A 13,678-nucleotide genomic window follows, 5' to 3' on the forward strand; every position below is an offset into this window, starting at 1 on the left:
GACAAATATGGGACACAACCTACAGAATACCCTTCGGCGTCCAGTACTTCCCCGGAGCGGAGAAACAACGTCATCTTCTTCACAGCCTTCAACATGTCATTGATGAAGATGAACATCTTGCCAAGGTCATCTCCACACCCCCACTACTTGCCTTCAAACAACCGCGCAACCTCAAACAAACCATTGTTTGCAGCAAACTACCCAGCCTTCAGAACAGTGACCATGACACCACACAACCCTGTCATGGCAATCTCTGCAAGACGTGCCAGATCATCGACATGGATACCACTATTACACGTGAGAACACCATCCACCAGGTACGCGGTACATACTCGTGCGACTCGGCCAACATTGCCTACCTCATACGCTGCAGGAAAGGATGTCCCGAAGCGTGGTACATTGGCTAGACCATGCAGACGCTGCGACAACGAATGAACAGACATCGCGCGACAATCACCAGGCAGGAATGTTCCCTTCCAGTCAGGGAACACTTCAGCAGTCAAGGGCATTCAGCCTCTGATCTCCGGGTAAGTGTTCTCCAAGGTGGCCTTCAGGTCGCGCAACAACGCAGAATCGCCGAGCAGAAGCTTATAGCCAAGTTCCGCACACATGAGTGCGGCCTCAAGGGACCTGGGATTCGTGTCGCATTACATTCATCCCCCACCATCTGGCCTGCAAAATCCTACCAACTGTCCTGGCTTGACACAATTCACACCTCTTTAACCTGGGGTTACCCCATCTCTGGATCTGTAAAGATTTAATCACCTGCTAATACTCACATTCCAAGCATTGTCTGGCATCTTTGAATCTGTCTATATATATGTTTCTGGAGCATACCTCTTCATTCACCTGATGAAGGAGCTGCGCTCCGAAAGCTAGTGACATCGAAACAAACCTGTTGGACTTTAACCTGGTGGTGACTTCTTACTGTGCTCACCCCAGTCCAATGCCAGCATCTCCACATCATGATTTATATATAGTTATTGGGGTTACTCTGCTGATTTATGTATAGTTACTGGGGTTACAGTGCTGATTTATATATAGTTATTGGGGTTACTCTGCTGATTTATGTATAGTTACTGGGGTTACAGTGCTGATTTATATATAGTTATTGGGGTTACTCTGCTGATTTATATATAGTTATTGGGGTTACTCTGCTGATTTATATATAGTTATTGGGGTTACTCTGCTGATTTATATATAGTTATTGGGGTTACTCTGCTGATTTATATATAGTTATTGGGGTTACTCTGCTGATTTATATATAGTTATTGGGTTACTCTGCTGATTTATATATAGTTATTGGGGTTACTCTGCCTCAGTGCTGCTCTCTGCTTTAATGAATGAGGGGCTGGCGCTGCCCTATGACCCGGCGGCAGCCTCACTTCCGGTTGGAGACGTGGCCGCCGCCATCTTTCCGGCGCTCTGATTGCCGCCGAGAGCCTCCCTCCCTCCCTGCCCGATCACCCGCCGTACCGAGCAGAGCGACAGGCCTCCACACGACGCCAAGATGGTGAGAAAGTGCGAAGCGTCCCGTTCCTGTTTCTCCACCCCCCCCCCCCCCCCTTTCGCTCCCGCCCCTTGCCGGGCTGAGGCAGGTCCAGGCTGAGCCTGAGCTGCTAGGCCGCAGTCCCCGGCCCGATCCAGGGATCTCATCCCGGTTAGAGTGAGTGCAGCCGGGTTCTGCTCAGCCAGAGTCCGCCTGCTCTCACCGCGCTGGGGTTTTAAACAGAACTTTAAGTTTTTGGGGGGTTGAACTTGTCCCTCCCTCAGTTCGCATTCTACCCTCAGTGCCCAGGCTGGCAAGCTGCTAAAGTCCCCCCTTTATCAGGGGCCCCTTGACAACCAACCTCAAATGTTTGGCGGGGTGTTCTATTTATTTTATTTATTTTGCAGCTGCTGTATTTCCAACAGCTTCTGTTTCAAACGCCGCGTCCACCTTTTCTTCCTCTTTGTTATTAAGTTTGTTTCGCACCTTCCACCTCCCCCTTCGGACACTCAGCACCCAAATGTGACACATCATCACTTCGCCTGAAAACAGTTCAAGATGGAACTGTACAAAAGCTCACCTACTTGCGCTATCTGGGAGTTAATGAAGCTGAGGTTTTAAATCAGATGTATTTTTAATGTTATTCTGGTATTCTATGTTATTCTGGTCACCTTTCCTCATGTTTGTACAGGTTCTAAACATGAACGGTAGAAGTTAGTCCAAGGTACAGTCGGTGAACTTTGTTGTCATTAAAATATATGGCACCAATCATATGAATATTTGTTTTATCATACAAGATTCCTGTGGGAAAATTGAAACGTTAGCTTCCACCTGTTTATCGCCGGATAGTATAAAGTGTAGCTGTGTTAATGTGATCATGTTTTGTTAACTGTGTGCCAAATGTTAGGATTTGTATGTCTATATAGCTTCTCTGTTGATCAGAAGCTACAATTTACATTTTATAATGGTGCAAGGTGAGATTTTGCTGTGGTTTTGGAATAGAAATGTGGAAAGTAGTGCTATTTGGAGCTCAGTGAGTGACACATTTTCCCCACTTCCCTTCATGGAATCATAGAATTCCCACAGTGCAGAATTAGGCCATTTGGTCCATCCAGTCTGCACTGAAGCTGCAAAAGAGTTCTCTACCTAGCCCCACTCCCAGCCCCATCCTCACAACGCAGTAACCTAACCTGCACCTCTTTGGACACTGGCAATTTAGCGTGGCCAAGCCACCTCACCTGCACATCTTTGGACTGAGGGAGGAAACCGGAGCACCTGGAGGAAACCCATGAAGACAATGGGAGAACGTGCAAACTCCACACAGACAGTCACCCAAGGTCAGAATTCCTGATGCTGTGAGGCAACAATCTACTGAACCACCGTGCTGCCCTCTACCGAGTTAACTGATCTTGGCCAAAACAACAATTGGCCAAAGTGCCCCTCAGCTAGAGAACAGTGTGGAAATAAACCACGATGCCTGCCCCAGTTGTCTATGCTGTAAAGTGTATTTGTGCTGAGCACAGAATTGGATTCAACTGTGATTTTATGGCCTCTCCAACCCTTACACATTTGAGTGGCTGGCCATTACCAATAAAGATCAAGTCAGTGTTGCTGGAACTCCATTCCTAACAACACTTTAGATTTATTGGCACATGTACCGAAGTACAGTGAAAAGTATTGTTCTGTGTGCAGTCCAGGCAGATCGCTCCATACATGAAAACATAGAACACATGATAAATACATGAGGAAATACATAAACATAGCGGGTGAAGCATACGGTGCTAATATGGTATATCGTGTACCTACAGCACATGGACACCGTTCAAGGATGTGGCTTACCGCCATCTCGGGGGCAATTGGAATGGCCAGTGAAACCCACTTTCCATGACTGAATAAAAAACAGCTTGGAAAATATCAGCTTATTTAAGTGTTGAAGAGCTGTCAGCACTGTGGAAACAAGATTCAACACATTCAGGATAAAGAAAGCAGTAGAAAATGTGGATAGGAATGCAAAAGATGTATTTTCTATATCAATTAAGGAGGGTGATATTAACAAAGAATGCTTAGTTTAAAAAAATAAATTTAGTGTACCCAATTCATTTCTTTTCCAATCAAGGGGCAATTTAGCGTGTTCAATCCACCTACCCTCACATCTTTGGGTTGTGGGGGCCAAACCCATGCAAACACTGGGAGAATGTGCAAACTCAACACGGACAGTGACCAAGAGCCGTGATGGAACTTGGGACCTCGGCGCCGTGAGGCAGCAGAGCTAACTCACTGCGCCACTGTGCTGCCAATGAATGCTTAGTTGAGTATATTCAGAACTAATAGATCTTTGGGCGCCAAAGGGTGCAAAGTGAAGATAAAAGATCATATTCTCCCCATGTCTGCATGGGTTTCACCCCCACAACCCATAAGATGTGCTGGTTAGGTGGATTGCCCTCGCTAAATTGCCCCTTAATTGTTAAAAAAAAAATTTAAAAAATTGGCTACTCTAAATTACAAAAAATAAGATCAACCATAATGTTGTTGAATGGCGGAGCCGTTTTGAGGAGCCATGGGGCATACTCCATTTAATATTCTTCACCAGAGTGCTTGGAGCTGGCATTGAGGGTACAGGTGGAGCAAGAGCAGTGTTTCATTGGCTTGATATAGAATAGTGATACATAAAAGACCTTCTATCATGCATGTCTCTAACTCAGTGGGTGGAATTCTTCTAAGCTCCCGCTGATTGTGTTTGATGGCGGATATGGGCGAGAAGGGCCAGAAATTGGTTTCATGCTGGCATGAATTTACAGCAGAATCTTCGCTGGTGCCCACCTCAGAATGTTCCTGGAGAGCTATCTTCATTTTCAAGTGGTCCACCTTTTTTCTCCAGCAGTGGGTCAGCAATGTTGGATACCTCTTTAATATGGCACACGGACATGACAGCTGACTATGCGCCATTCAGGCCTGCTCCGTCATTGAATATGGCGTGAAGCACCCGGGTGTGCCATGGAAGATTTGACGTGTCTTCCTAACACTAGTGGAAACATTCCACGTTTCCACCCCGCCACGGTACTTAGCCTCATCTCAGCCACTTGTCGTGCCATAGGTGGATACCAGTATTTGCATGTTTTAATTTGCATGTTTCAGACCATGAAAACCAATAGATCTTGGCTCTCCGATTCCTGAACTATTTGCCAATGGGAAAATAGAGCAAATTGACTTTACAAAACTGCAGGCTCAACATAGGAATATACAAGGCAATATATATACACATATATATATACATATATATATACAATTATAAATGAGCTGCTAGATTGTCAAGGCTGGTTGAATTAGGCTGCAGAGTATAGACCAACTCGTCTGGCTTTTCGGAAAGAAAGAACTTGTAATTAGATAGCGTCTTTAAATCCATGGAATGTCCCACAGTGCTTCACACCACCCACTTTCAGCCAAAGGTGGATGACCCATCCTGGTCTCCTCCTGAGAGCCCAATCACCACAGATGCCAGTCTTAGCCAATTCTATTCACTCCACGTAATATCAAGAAATCGCTGAAGCCACTGAGTTCAGCAAAGGTGATGGGCCCAGAGAATATCCCATCTGTGGTTCTGAAACTAGCCCCACCCCTAGTCCAGTTGTTCCAGTGCAGATACAGCACTGGCATCTACCTGACTAGAAAATTTTCCAGGCTGCAAACGTTCTCCAAAAAGCAGGACAAATCAATCTGGCCAATTATGGCCCCATCAATCTACTCTCAATCATCAGGAAAGCGATGGAAGGTGTTGCAAGCGACATTTGCACAGCAATGCCTTGCTCACCGTGTGGTCTGTCAGGGTCACTCAGCTCCTGATTTAACACAGCCTTGGTTCAAACATGGACAGAAGAGCTGAACTTAGAGGTCGTGTGAATGTGGCTGCCTTCAAAATCAATTTGCCATTTGACGAGTGTAGCATCGAGGAGTCTGAGCAAGATTTAAGTCAATGGAAATTGGGGAAATCTGTCTACTGGCTGGAGCAGTACCTAGCACAAGGAAAGGTGGTCATGTTGAAGGACGATCTCAGCCTTGGGACATCCTGCAGGAGTTCCTCGGGTAGTGTCCTAGGCCCAAGCATTTTTAGCTGCTTCACTGTAAGGTGAGAAATGGGGATGTTTGATTTTTTTTTTCCAAATTTAGAATACCCAATTATTTTTTTTCCAATTTAAGGGGCAATTTTGTGTGGCCAATCACCTAACCTGCACATCTTTGGGTTGTGGGGGTGAAACCCACGCAGACACTGAGAGAGTAAGCAAACTCCACACACACTGACCCAGGCCAGGATCGAACCCGGGTCCTCAGCGCCGTAGGCAGCAGTGCTAACCATTGTGCCAGCGTGCTACCCTGGGATGTTTGATGATGATTTCTCAATGTTCACCATTTGCAACTCCTCAGATACTGAAGCTGTCCAGGTCCATACGCAGCAACACCTGGACAACGTTCAGGCTTGGTCTGAGAAGTGGATAGTTACATTAATGTCACACATGCCAGACAATGACCATTTCCAACAAGAAAGAATCTAACTATTTCCCCATGACAATCAATAGTATTTTCATTGTTGAATCCCACACCATCAACACGGGGTTCCCCTTAACCAGAAACTGAACTGGGCCAGCCATTTAAATACTGTGGCTACAAGAGCAGCTCAGAGGCGTGGAATACTGCAGTGAGTAACTCCCTTCCTGTTTCTCCAAAGATTGTCCGCCATCTACAAGGCACAAGAGTATGATTTAATAATCTCCACCTGCCTGGATGAGTGCAGCTCCTCCAACATCGAAGAAGCTTGATACCATCCAGGGCAAAGCAGCCTACTTGATTGGTGTCCCATCCACAGGCATAAACATTCACTCCCTCCACCACCAACATTCCAACACAGTGGCAGCACTGTGTACCATCTACAAAATGCACTGCAGCTATTTGCCAAACTTTTTTATCTTTGCACCTATCTGCGACCTCCAACACCTTCGAAGGGCAACAGTTGCATGGGAACATACTCACCTGTAAGTTCCCTCTTGAGCCACACACCATTCTATGCCACCATTCCTTCACTGTCACTGGGTCAATATCCTGGAACCCTGCATTAGCAGAACTGTTGGTGTATCTACTACACCCATGTAAACTGCAGTAACTCAAGAGGACAGCCCACTGCCACGTTATCAAGGGTAATTTCAAATGGATAACAAATGCTTACCTTGCCAGTGATGTGCTCATCCCTTGGACAAATTTATAAAATAAATTACTTCAGTATTATAATTACTATGGAGCAAAGTCTGAACAGGCAGGCATTCCTTTCATTTTTTTTTTTTGAAGTCTGGCCCGGTCTGTTTAAAAACCTTCAAGATTATGAAAGGGTTTGATAGGGTACACATGGGAACAATATTTCCAGTTGTGGGGAGTTGCAAATAAATGATTGTCACAAAGAAATCCAATAGGGAATTTGGGAGTAAGTTTTCTCCAGAGTGGTTAAAATGTGGAATTTTGAACAAAAATATCTATGGTGGCATTCCAGTACAGAACAAAAGGAATGCTGCATTGTTAGATTTACCCTCATTTGAAAGAGATGTGAAACTTTTCTGCGCTGCAACGTTTCAGGTGGACATAAAAGATTCTATGGTACTTTTTTAAAGCACCTATCCCACCTATCTTCACCAATATTTATCCTTTATCAGTGATCTGATTGATGTCACATTGAAGGTCTGAATGGCCAACTCCTGCTGTGAAGTCCTACGTTCCTATTGCAGTTTGTGTGAACTTACTGTCCACAAATTGGCTGCCACATTTCCTAAATGATGACAGTGGGTAAAATTATTCATTGGTTCTAAAGGGTTTTGTGTTTCCTGAGGTTGTGCTATAGAATTGCAAGTCTATTTTTTCTCTGTTTTTTTTTGAGGTGAATAGCATAATGCATTTTGGGAAAGGTTGACCAGGGAGAAAGGAATAAGAAGTTGTACTGAAAGGGTGGAGACATCTCATGCAGAGAATAAATGCTGATTTGGACCAGTTGCGACGAGCATTTGTTACATAGAATCCCTGTAGTGCTGAAGGAGGCCATTCGACCCATCGAGACTGCACCGATCACCCTACCTAGGCCTACTCTACCGCCCTATCCCCGCCTAACCTTTTGGCTCCTAAGGGGCAATTTAGCATGGCCAATCCACCTAACCTGCACACCATTGGACTGTGGGAGGAAACCGGAGCACCCGGAGGAAACCCACGCAGCCACGGGGAGAACTTGCAAACTCGGCACATACAGTGACCCAAGGTTGGAATTGAACCTAAGTCTCTGGTGCTGTGAGGCAGCAGTGCTTGCCACCGTGCTGCCCCGATTTTATGAACATGGAAGAGGGAAACATGCCAAAAGATGTTAGAAAGATGCCCAACTGAGCAGTGCTCCTTTTAATTGTGTTGATTGTAGCAGGACATGAGAACATCTTTCCTCTGAAGGAAAGCACCTAAAGCAATGCAGCACTTTTCTCAATGCACTACTTATGACCTTTTTACAAGTTCCAATCGTACTTGAACCCGTAGCCTCCTGACTCGTGAGTTTGTACCACTGAACCAGGCTGACACTAGTCTGAAAGGAAACAGTCATTTCAGCTCTTGAGTTTAATTTCTGACTTCAGTCTTACTCAAAATAAAAGCAAGATGTTGTGAATACTCAGCTGGTCAGGCAACATCCGTGAAGAGAGAGCGAAAAAAGAACTTTTTAGAGGATTGATGTTTTGTCATAATGAGAAAAAGTTGTGATTGCCCTATATCCATTAGTACTTTTATCAAAAAACAATTAATCTCGGGTTTAGCATTAATAATTGAATTAGCATTAACTGTCATTTGTGAAAGACGCTTCCAAATTTAAAAGCCTAGCTCTAATTTTTGGGACACGGCCCCTAGTCCTAGTCACCTCCATCAGTTGAAATATTTTCTCTGTCCTATTGTTTTCCTTTAATATCTCAAAAACTTCAATCAAATTACCCGAACTTTTAAAATTTCAGGGAATTCAATCTTCTATTTTTTTGGATTTTTATTTCTATTGAGATTTAGATTTGGAATTGTAATCATTACATTGTGATCATTTACAATGGGGAGGAGGAACAATTGTGTTTAGGAACACTGCGCTGTAACTCCCGAGCGTCCCAGAGTCACATTGAGGGGGGTACCATGGAGACGCACTGGGGGACCCTGCTCAGTACTTCACAGGCAAGGGTTTGCATGGCAATTACCCAAAAGTGCAGACTTGCCCGGGGTAATTACCCTAAGCTGGAAACTATACGAAAATGCGGTTTAAATTGCCAACTTTGCACGGTTCCGACTCAGAAAAAGTCAGAATTAAAATCTCTTCTAACTTCTGTGTAACTACTGTCAGGACCCAGGCAGCCCCCATCCATCATGGATGCCCCCTGGATCGCTGATTCCTCTCCACGTCCAAATCCTATCCACTTACCTTCTCCCTGCCCTCTCAAGAGCCTTTACATTTTTTTTTTAAATTTAAAGTACCCAATTCATTATTTTTTCCAATTAAGGGCCATTTTAGCATGGCAAATCCACCTACCCTGCACATCTTTGGGTTGTGAAGGAGAGACCGACGCAGACACGGGGAGAATGTGCAAACCCCACACGGAGAGTGACCCGGGGCCGGGATCGAATCCGGGTCCTCGATGCCGTGAGGCAGTGCTAACCACTGCACCACCGTGCCGCTCTAAGAGCCTCTAAATTTTAATGAGATCTTTAACTACCTGATTTAAGGCAGCTAGTGCTGTTTAAGGAAAAAAGGGGGTGGGGGGAGTATTGTCCTCCATTTTGATGGAGCTGGACTTCGAGGCTGGGGAAGAGCTGCGCTGCCTGGATATCTCTCCGCCTGAGTTGGAAGGTTGGGCAAAAATCATAAGCATTTGGACACAGAGTGGCAATCTGACGCTGATTGTCACTGCGAGGAAATTACAACCCAATTATTCTCCCTTAATATAACTGGAACACCAGACAAGCTGCTTACTAGTGTACAGCAGATTGGAAGTAGTTTGGTGTACCTTAAGTTCTCTACATATTCCAGTACTGACATGTTTCTGTATATAGTGAACCTGTCACTGTGGCAATGGGTAGTGCTCTGAGCGAAGCATAGATACCCCTGTCCAAAATCTGGTTGCTTCTTTAAACTGGCATTGTTAGAACGTGTGGGAAAGTTTGTGCTAATATTATCTCTTGTTATGAATCAGGTAACGTACGTAGAGAATTTTGTTTTGTAGGACGTAATGAGTTGAGTGGCTTTCTTCAGTTGGTGTTTTTATACTCATATACGTCTTATGCAGCTTTTGCTTTGTTATCCCCTTGAGTGAGAAGCAGGATGGGTGTATTTTATCTTGATCACTGTGATTGTCAATCTCAGCATCTGGGAGGGTGGATTTGATGATGGGTATATGGGGCAATTTGCTACCTTTATTTAAAATTCTCTTGGTAGAGAAATACTTAATATAAAATTTTTTTTTTAGAGTACCCAATTTATTTTTTCCAATTAAGGGGCAATTTAGCGTGGCCAATCCACCTTGCCTGCACATCTTTGGGATGTGGAGGCGAAACCCACGCAAACACGGGGAGAATGTGCAAATTCCACGCGGACAGTGACCCAGAGCCGGGATCGAACCTGGGACCTCGGTGCCGTGAGGCAGCAATGCTAGCCAGTGTGCCACCATGCTGCCCTGGTAGAGAAATACTTGACCTCGACTTCCGGTTGCGGCTTTGCAGTGCTAAGTCGCACGTTCGGCAGCTCCCGCTTGGAACGGACTTTTGGGCTCTTTTCAGGCCCCCCAACGACATTTTTTTGACATTTCCCGGTGTGGGAAGAAGACTGCAACATTCCCCCGACAGTGTATGGCTTGGACCAGGAGCGGGGCGACTAAAAAAGTGTAGGTGAACCCAAAGAAAGTGCGCGGGAAGAAGAGCAAGATGGCGGCGGGCGGGGACCAGGCAGTGTGGATGCAGTGGGTACAGGAGCAGCAGGAGGTTATCCAGCGCTGCTTCAGGGAGCTCAAAGCGGAGCTGATGAAGGCTTCTATTGATAAGCTGCTGGAGACCCAGACGGCTCAGGGGATGGCGACCCGCGAGGTCCGACAAAAAATCTCAGATAACGAGGGCGAGATCCTGGGCCTTGCGGTAAAGGTGGAGGCGCACAAGGCGCTCCACAAGAAATGGCAGGAACGGTTCGAGCAGGCGGAAGAATCTGTGGATCCTGGGCCTCCCGGAGGGGCCGGACCTGGGGGCCTATGTGGTCACCATGTTAAACTCGCTGATGGGAGTGGGGTCCTTCCAGGGGCCCCTGGAGCTGGAAGGGGCCCATAGAGTGTTGGCAAGGAGGCCCAAGGCTAACGAGCCTCCGCGGGCGGTGCTGGTACGGTTTCATCGGTTCGCTGATCGGGAGTTCATGCTCAGATGGGCCAAGAAAGAGAGGAGCAGCAGGTGGGAGAACGCGGAGGTTCGAATATATCAGGACTGGAGCGCGGAGGAAGCGAAGAAGAGGGCCGGGTACAACCGGGCGAAGGCGGTGCTGCACAGGAAGGGGGTGCATGCTGCAGCTAGTGCGACTGTGGGTCACCTACAAGGACTGGCACCATTATTTTGAGTCCCCGGAGGAGGCGTGGGCCTTTGTTCAGGCCGAGAAGCTGGACACAAATTGAGGGTCGGGATGGGTAGTTGGGGATTGCTGTTGGTGTGTTACATTTTGAGAGGGGGTTCTTTGCTCTTTTCTTTTTGATTCGGTGTGGGTGGTTAGGGTGGGTTGGGCACTGTTTTGGTTGGGTCTGTCGGGTGGGCTCTTGGAGGGGGGCAAGTAAAGGGGGAATGGGGCCCCATGGGGGAGGGTGAGGCCTGGGTCGGGGGTGAGGGGACTGTAAAAGGAGCTGTGTCAGAGGTGGCGGGGCCGGGCAGGTGGAAAGCGCGGTCTTTTTCCCGCGCTGAAGGCTGGAGGGGGCGGGGCCAGGAAGCGAGGGTTGTTTCCCGCGCTTAGGCTGGAAGGGGAAGGCGGAGAGCCTGCTGATGGGTAATAGAGGAGGAGGGGATGACCCACAATGGGGGGAGTTGAAGGAGAGGCGGGAATGTCTGGGGTCAGCAGGAGTCAGCTGACTTGCGGGAGTGCAATGGGGGGAGCAAAGCAGCTAGGAGGGGTCCTGGGTGGGGGGGAAGTGGGTTGCTGCTGGTATGGTCAAGGGGGAGCTGGAGCGAGTAGAGGGGGTTGGGACGGGGGTCCTCCGCCGTGGGGAACGGGCTGGGCGTGGGGTGCGAGGCTGGCTGAGGAGGGGTTATGGCTAGTCGGCGGGGAGGGGAGCGGGTAGCCCCCTGATCCGGCTGCTAACCTGGAATGTAAGGGGGCTGAACGAGCCGGTCAAGCGGGCCCGGGTGTTCGCGCACCTGAAGGGACTGAAGGCGGATGTGGTAATGCTCCTGGAGACACACCTGAAAGTGGCAGACCAGGTAAGATTGAGGAAGGGGTGGGTAAGTCAGGTGTTTCATTCGGGGCTGGATGCCAAAAATCAGGGGGTGATGATCCTGGTGGGGAAGAGGGTGTCGTTCGAGGCGTCAAGCATTGTGACAGACAATGGCGGCAGGTATGTTATGGTAAGTGGTAAGCTGCAAGGGGAGTGGGTGGTGCTGGTCAATGTGTTCGACCCGAACTGGGACGATGCGGGTTTTATGCGGCTCATGTTGGGTCAGATCCCGGACTTGGAAGTGGGGGGCCTGATAATGGGGGTGGGGGACTTTAACACAGTGTTGGATCCGGCACTGGACCGCTCCAGGTCTAGGATGGGTAGGAAGCCGGCGGCAGCTAAAGTGCTGAGGGGATTTATGGACCAGATGGGAGGGGTGGACCCTTGGAGATTTGCAAGGCTGGGGGCTAGGGAATTTTCATTCTTCTCGCATGTTCATAAGGCCTATTCCCGGATCGACTTTTTTATTATGAGCATGGCGCAGATGGCGAGAGTAGAGGATACCGAGTACTCGGCAATAGCCATTTCGGATCATGCCCCGCATTGGGTACACCTAGAGCTGGGGGAGGAGAGGGACCAGCGCCTGTTGTGGCGCTTGGAGGTGGGGCTGTTGGTGGACGAGGAGGTGAGTGAGCGGGCCCGAGGAAGCATAGAGAGATACCTGGAGGCCAACGATAATGGGGAGGTCCGAGTGGGGATGGTCTGGGAGGCACTGAAGGCGGTGGTTAGGGGAGAGCTGATCTCCATTAGGGCCCACAAGGAGGGGAGAGAGCAGAGGGAGAGGCTGGTGGGGGAGATGGTGAGGGTAGACAGGAGGTATGCGGAGGTGCCTGAGGAGGGACTGTTGAGGGAGAGGCGTAGCCTCCCGGCCGAATTCGACCTGTTGACCACCAGGAAGGCGGAGGCGCAGTGGAGGAAGGCCCAGGGGGCGATTTATGAATATGGGGAAAAGGCAAGTCGGATGCTGGCGCATCAGCTTCGGAAGCGGGACGCAGCTAGCGAGATCGGGGGAGTTAGGGATAGGGGAGTGAGTGTGGTGCGGAGTGGGGTTGGCATCAATGGGGTCTTCAGGGACTTTTATGAGGAACTGTATCGGTCCGAGCCCCCGCTGGAGGAGGGAGGGATGGGCCGCTTTCTGGACCAACTGAAGTTCCCGAAGGTGGAGGAGGGACTGGTTGCGGGATTAGGGGCCCCGATTGGGCTGGAGGAGCTGGCCAAAGGCATAGGGAGCATGCAGGCGGGGAAGGCACCGGGGCCGGATGGTTTCCCGGTCGAATTCTACAAAAAATATGTGGACCTGTTGGGCCCGTTGCTGGTTAAGACCTTCAATGAGGCAAGGGAGGGGGGGCCTTTGCCCCCAACGATGTCCCGGGCACTGATCTCCTTGATCCTGAAGCGGGACAAGGATCCCCTGCAGTGTGGGTCTTACAGACCGATTTCGTTGTTAAACGTAGATGCCAAGGTGCTGGCGAAAGTCTTAGCCACGAGAATTGAGGATTGTGTGCCGCAGGTGATCCACGAAGAGCAGACGGGGTTCGTGAAGGGGAGGCAGTTGAACGAGAATGTGCAGAGGCTCCTGAACGTTATTATGATGCCGGCGAGGGATGGGGAGGCGGAGATAGTGGTGGCGATGGACGCTGAGAAGGACTTTGATAGGGTAGAGTGGGACTACTTGTGGGAGGTGCTGAAGAGG

At 48.6% G+C, this 13,678-nt stretch overlaps 1 protein-coding gene across 2 annotated transcripts in view; it reads left to right on the forward strand.

Moving 5' to 3' along the window:
* Window positions 1-1,376: 1,376 nt before the first annotated feature.
* Window positions 1,377-13,678, forward strand: part of LOC140398132 (coatomer subunit delta) — a 43,534-nt gene continuing 31,232 nt past the window's right edge. For both annotated transcript variants that reach the window (XM_072486399.1, XM_072486400.1), the window contains exon 1: window positions 1,377-1,513. In XM_072486399.1, the coding sequence (XP_072342500.1) occupies window positions 1,511-1,513 (3 nt within the window). In that variant the 5' untranslated portion in view covers window positions 1,377-1,510. The remainder of the gene's footprint in view (window positions 1,514-13,678) is intronic.

Source organism: Scyliorhinus torazame, chromosome 21 (genome assembly GCF_047496885.1).
Source record: "Scyliorhinus torazame isolate Kashiwa2021f chromosome 21, sScyTor2.1, whole genome shotgun sequence".
Taxonomy (NCBI): Eukaryota; Metazoa; Chordata; class Chondrichthyes; order Carcharhiniformes; family Scyliorhinidae; genus Scyliorhinus; species Scyliorhinus torazame.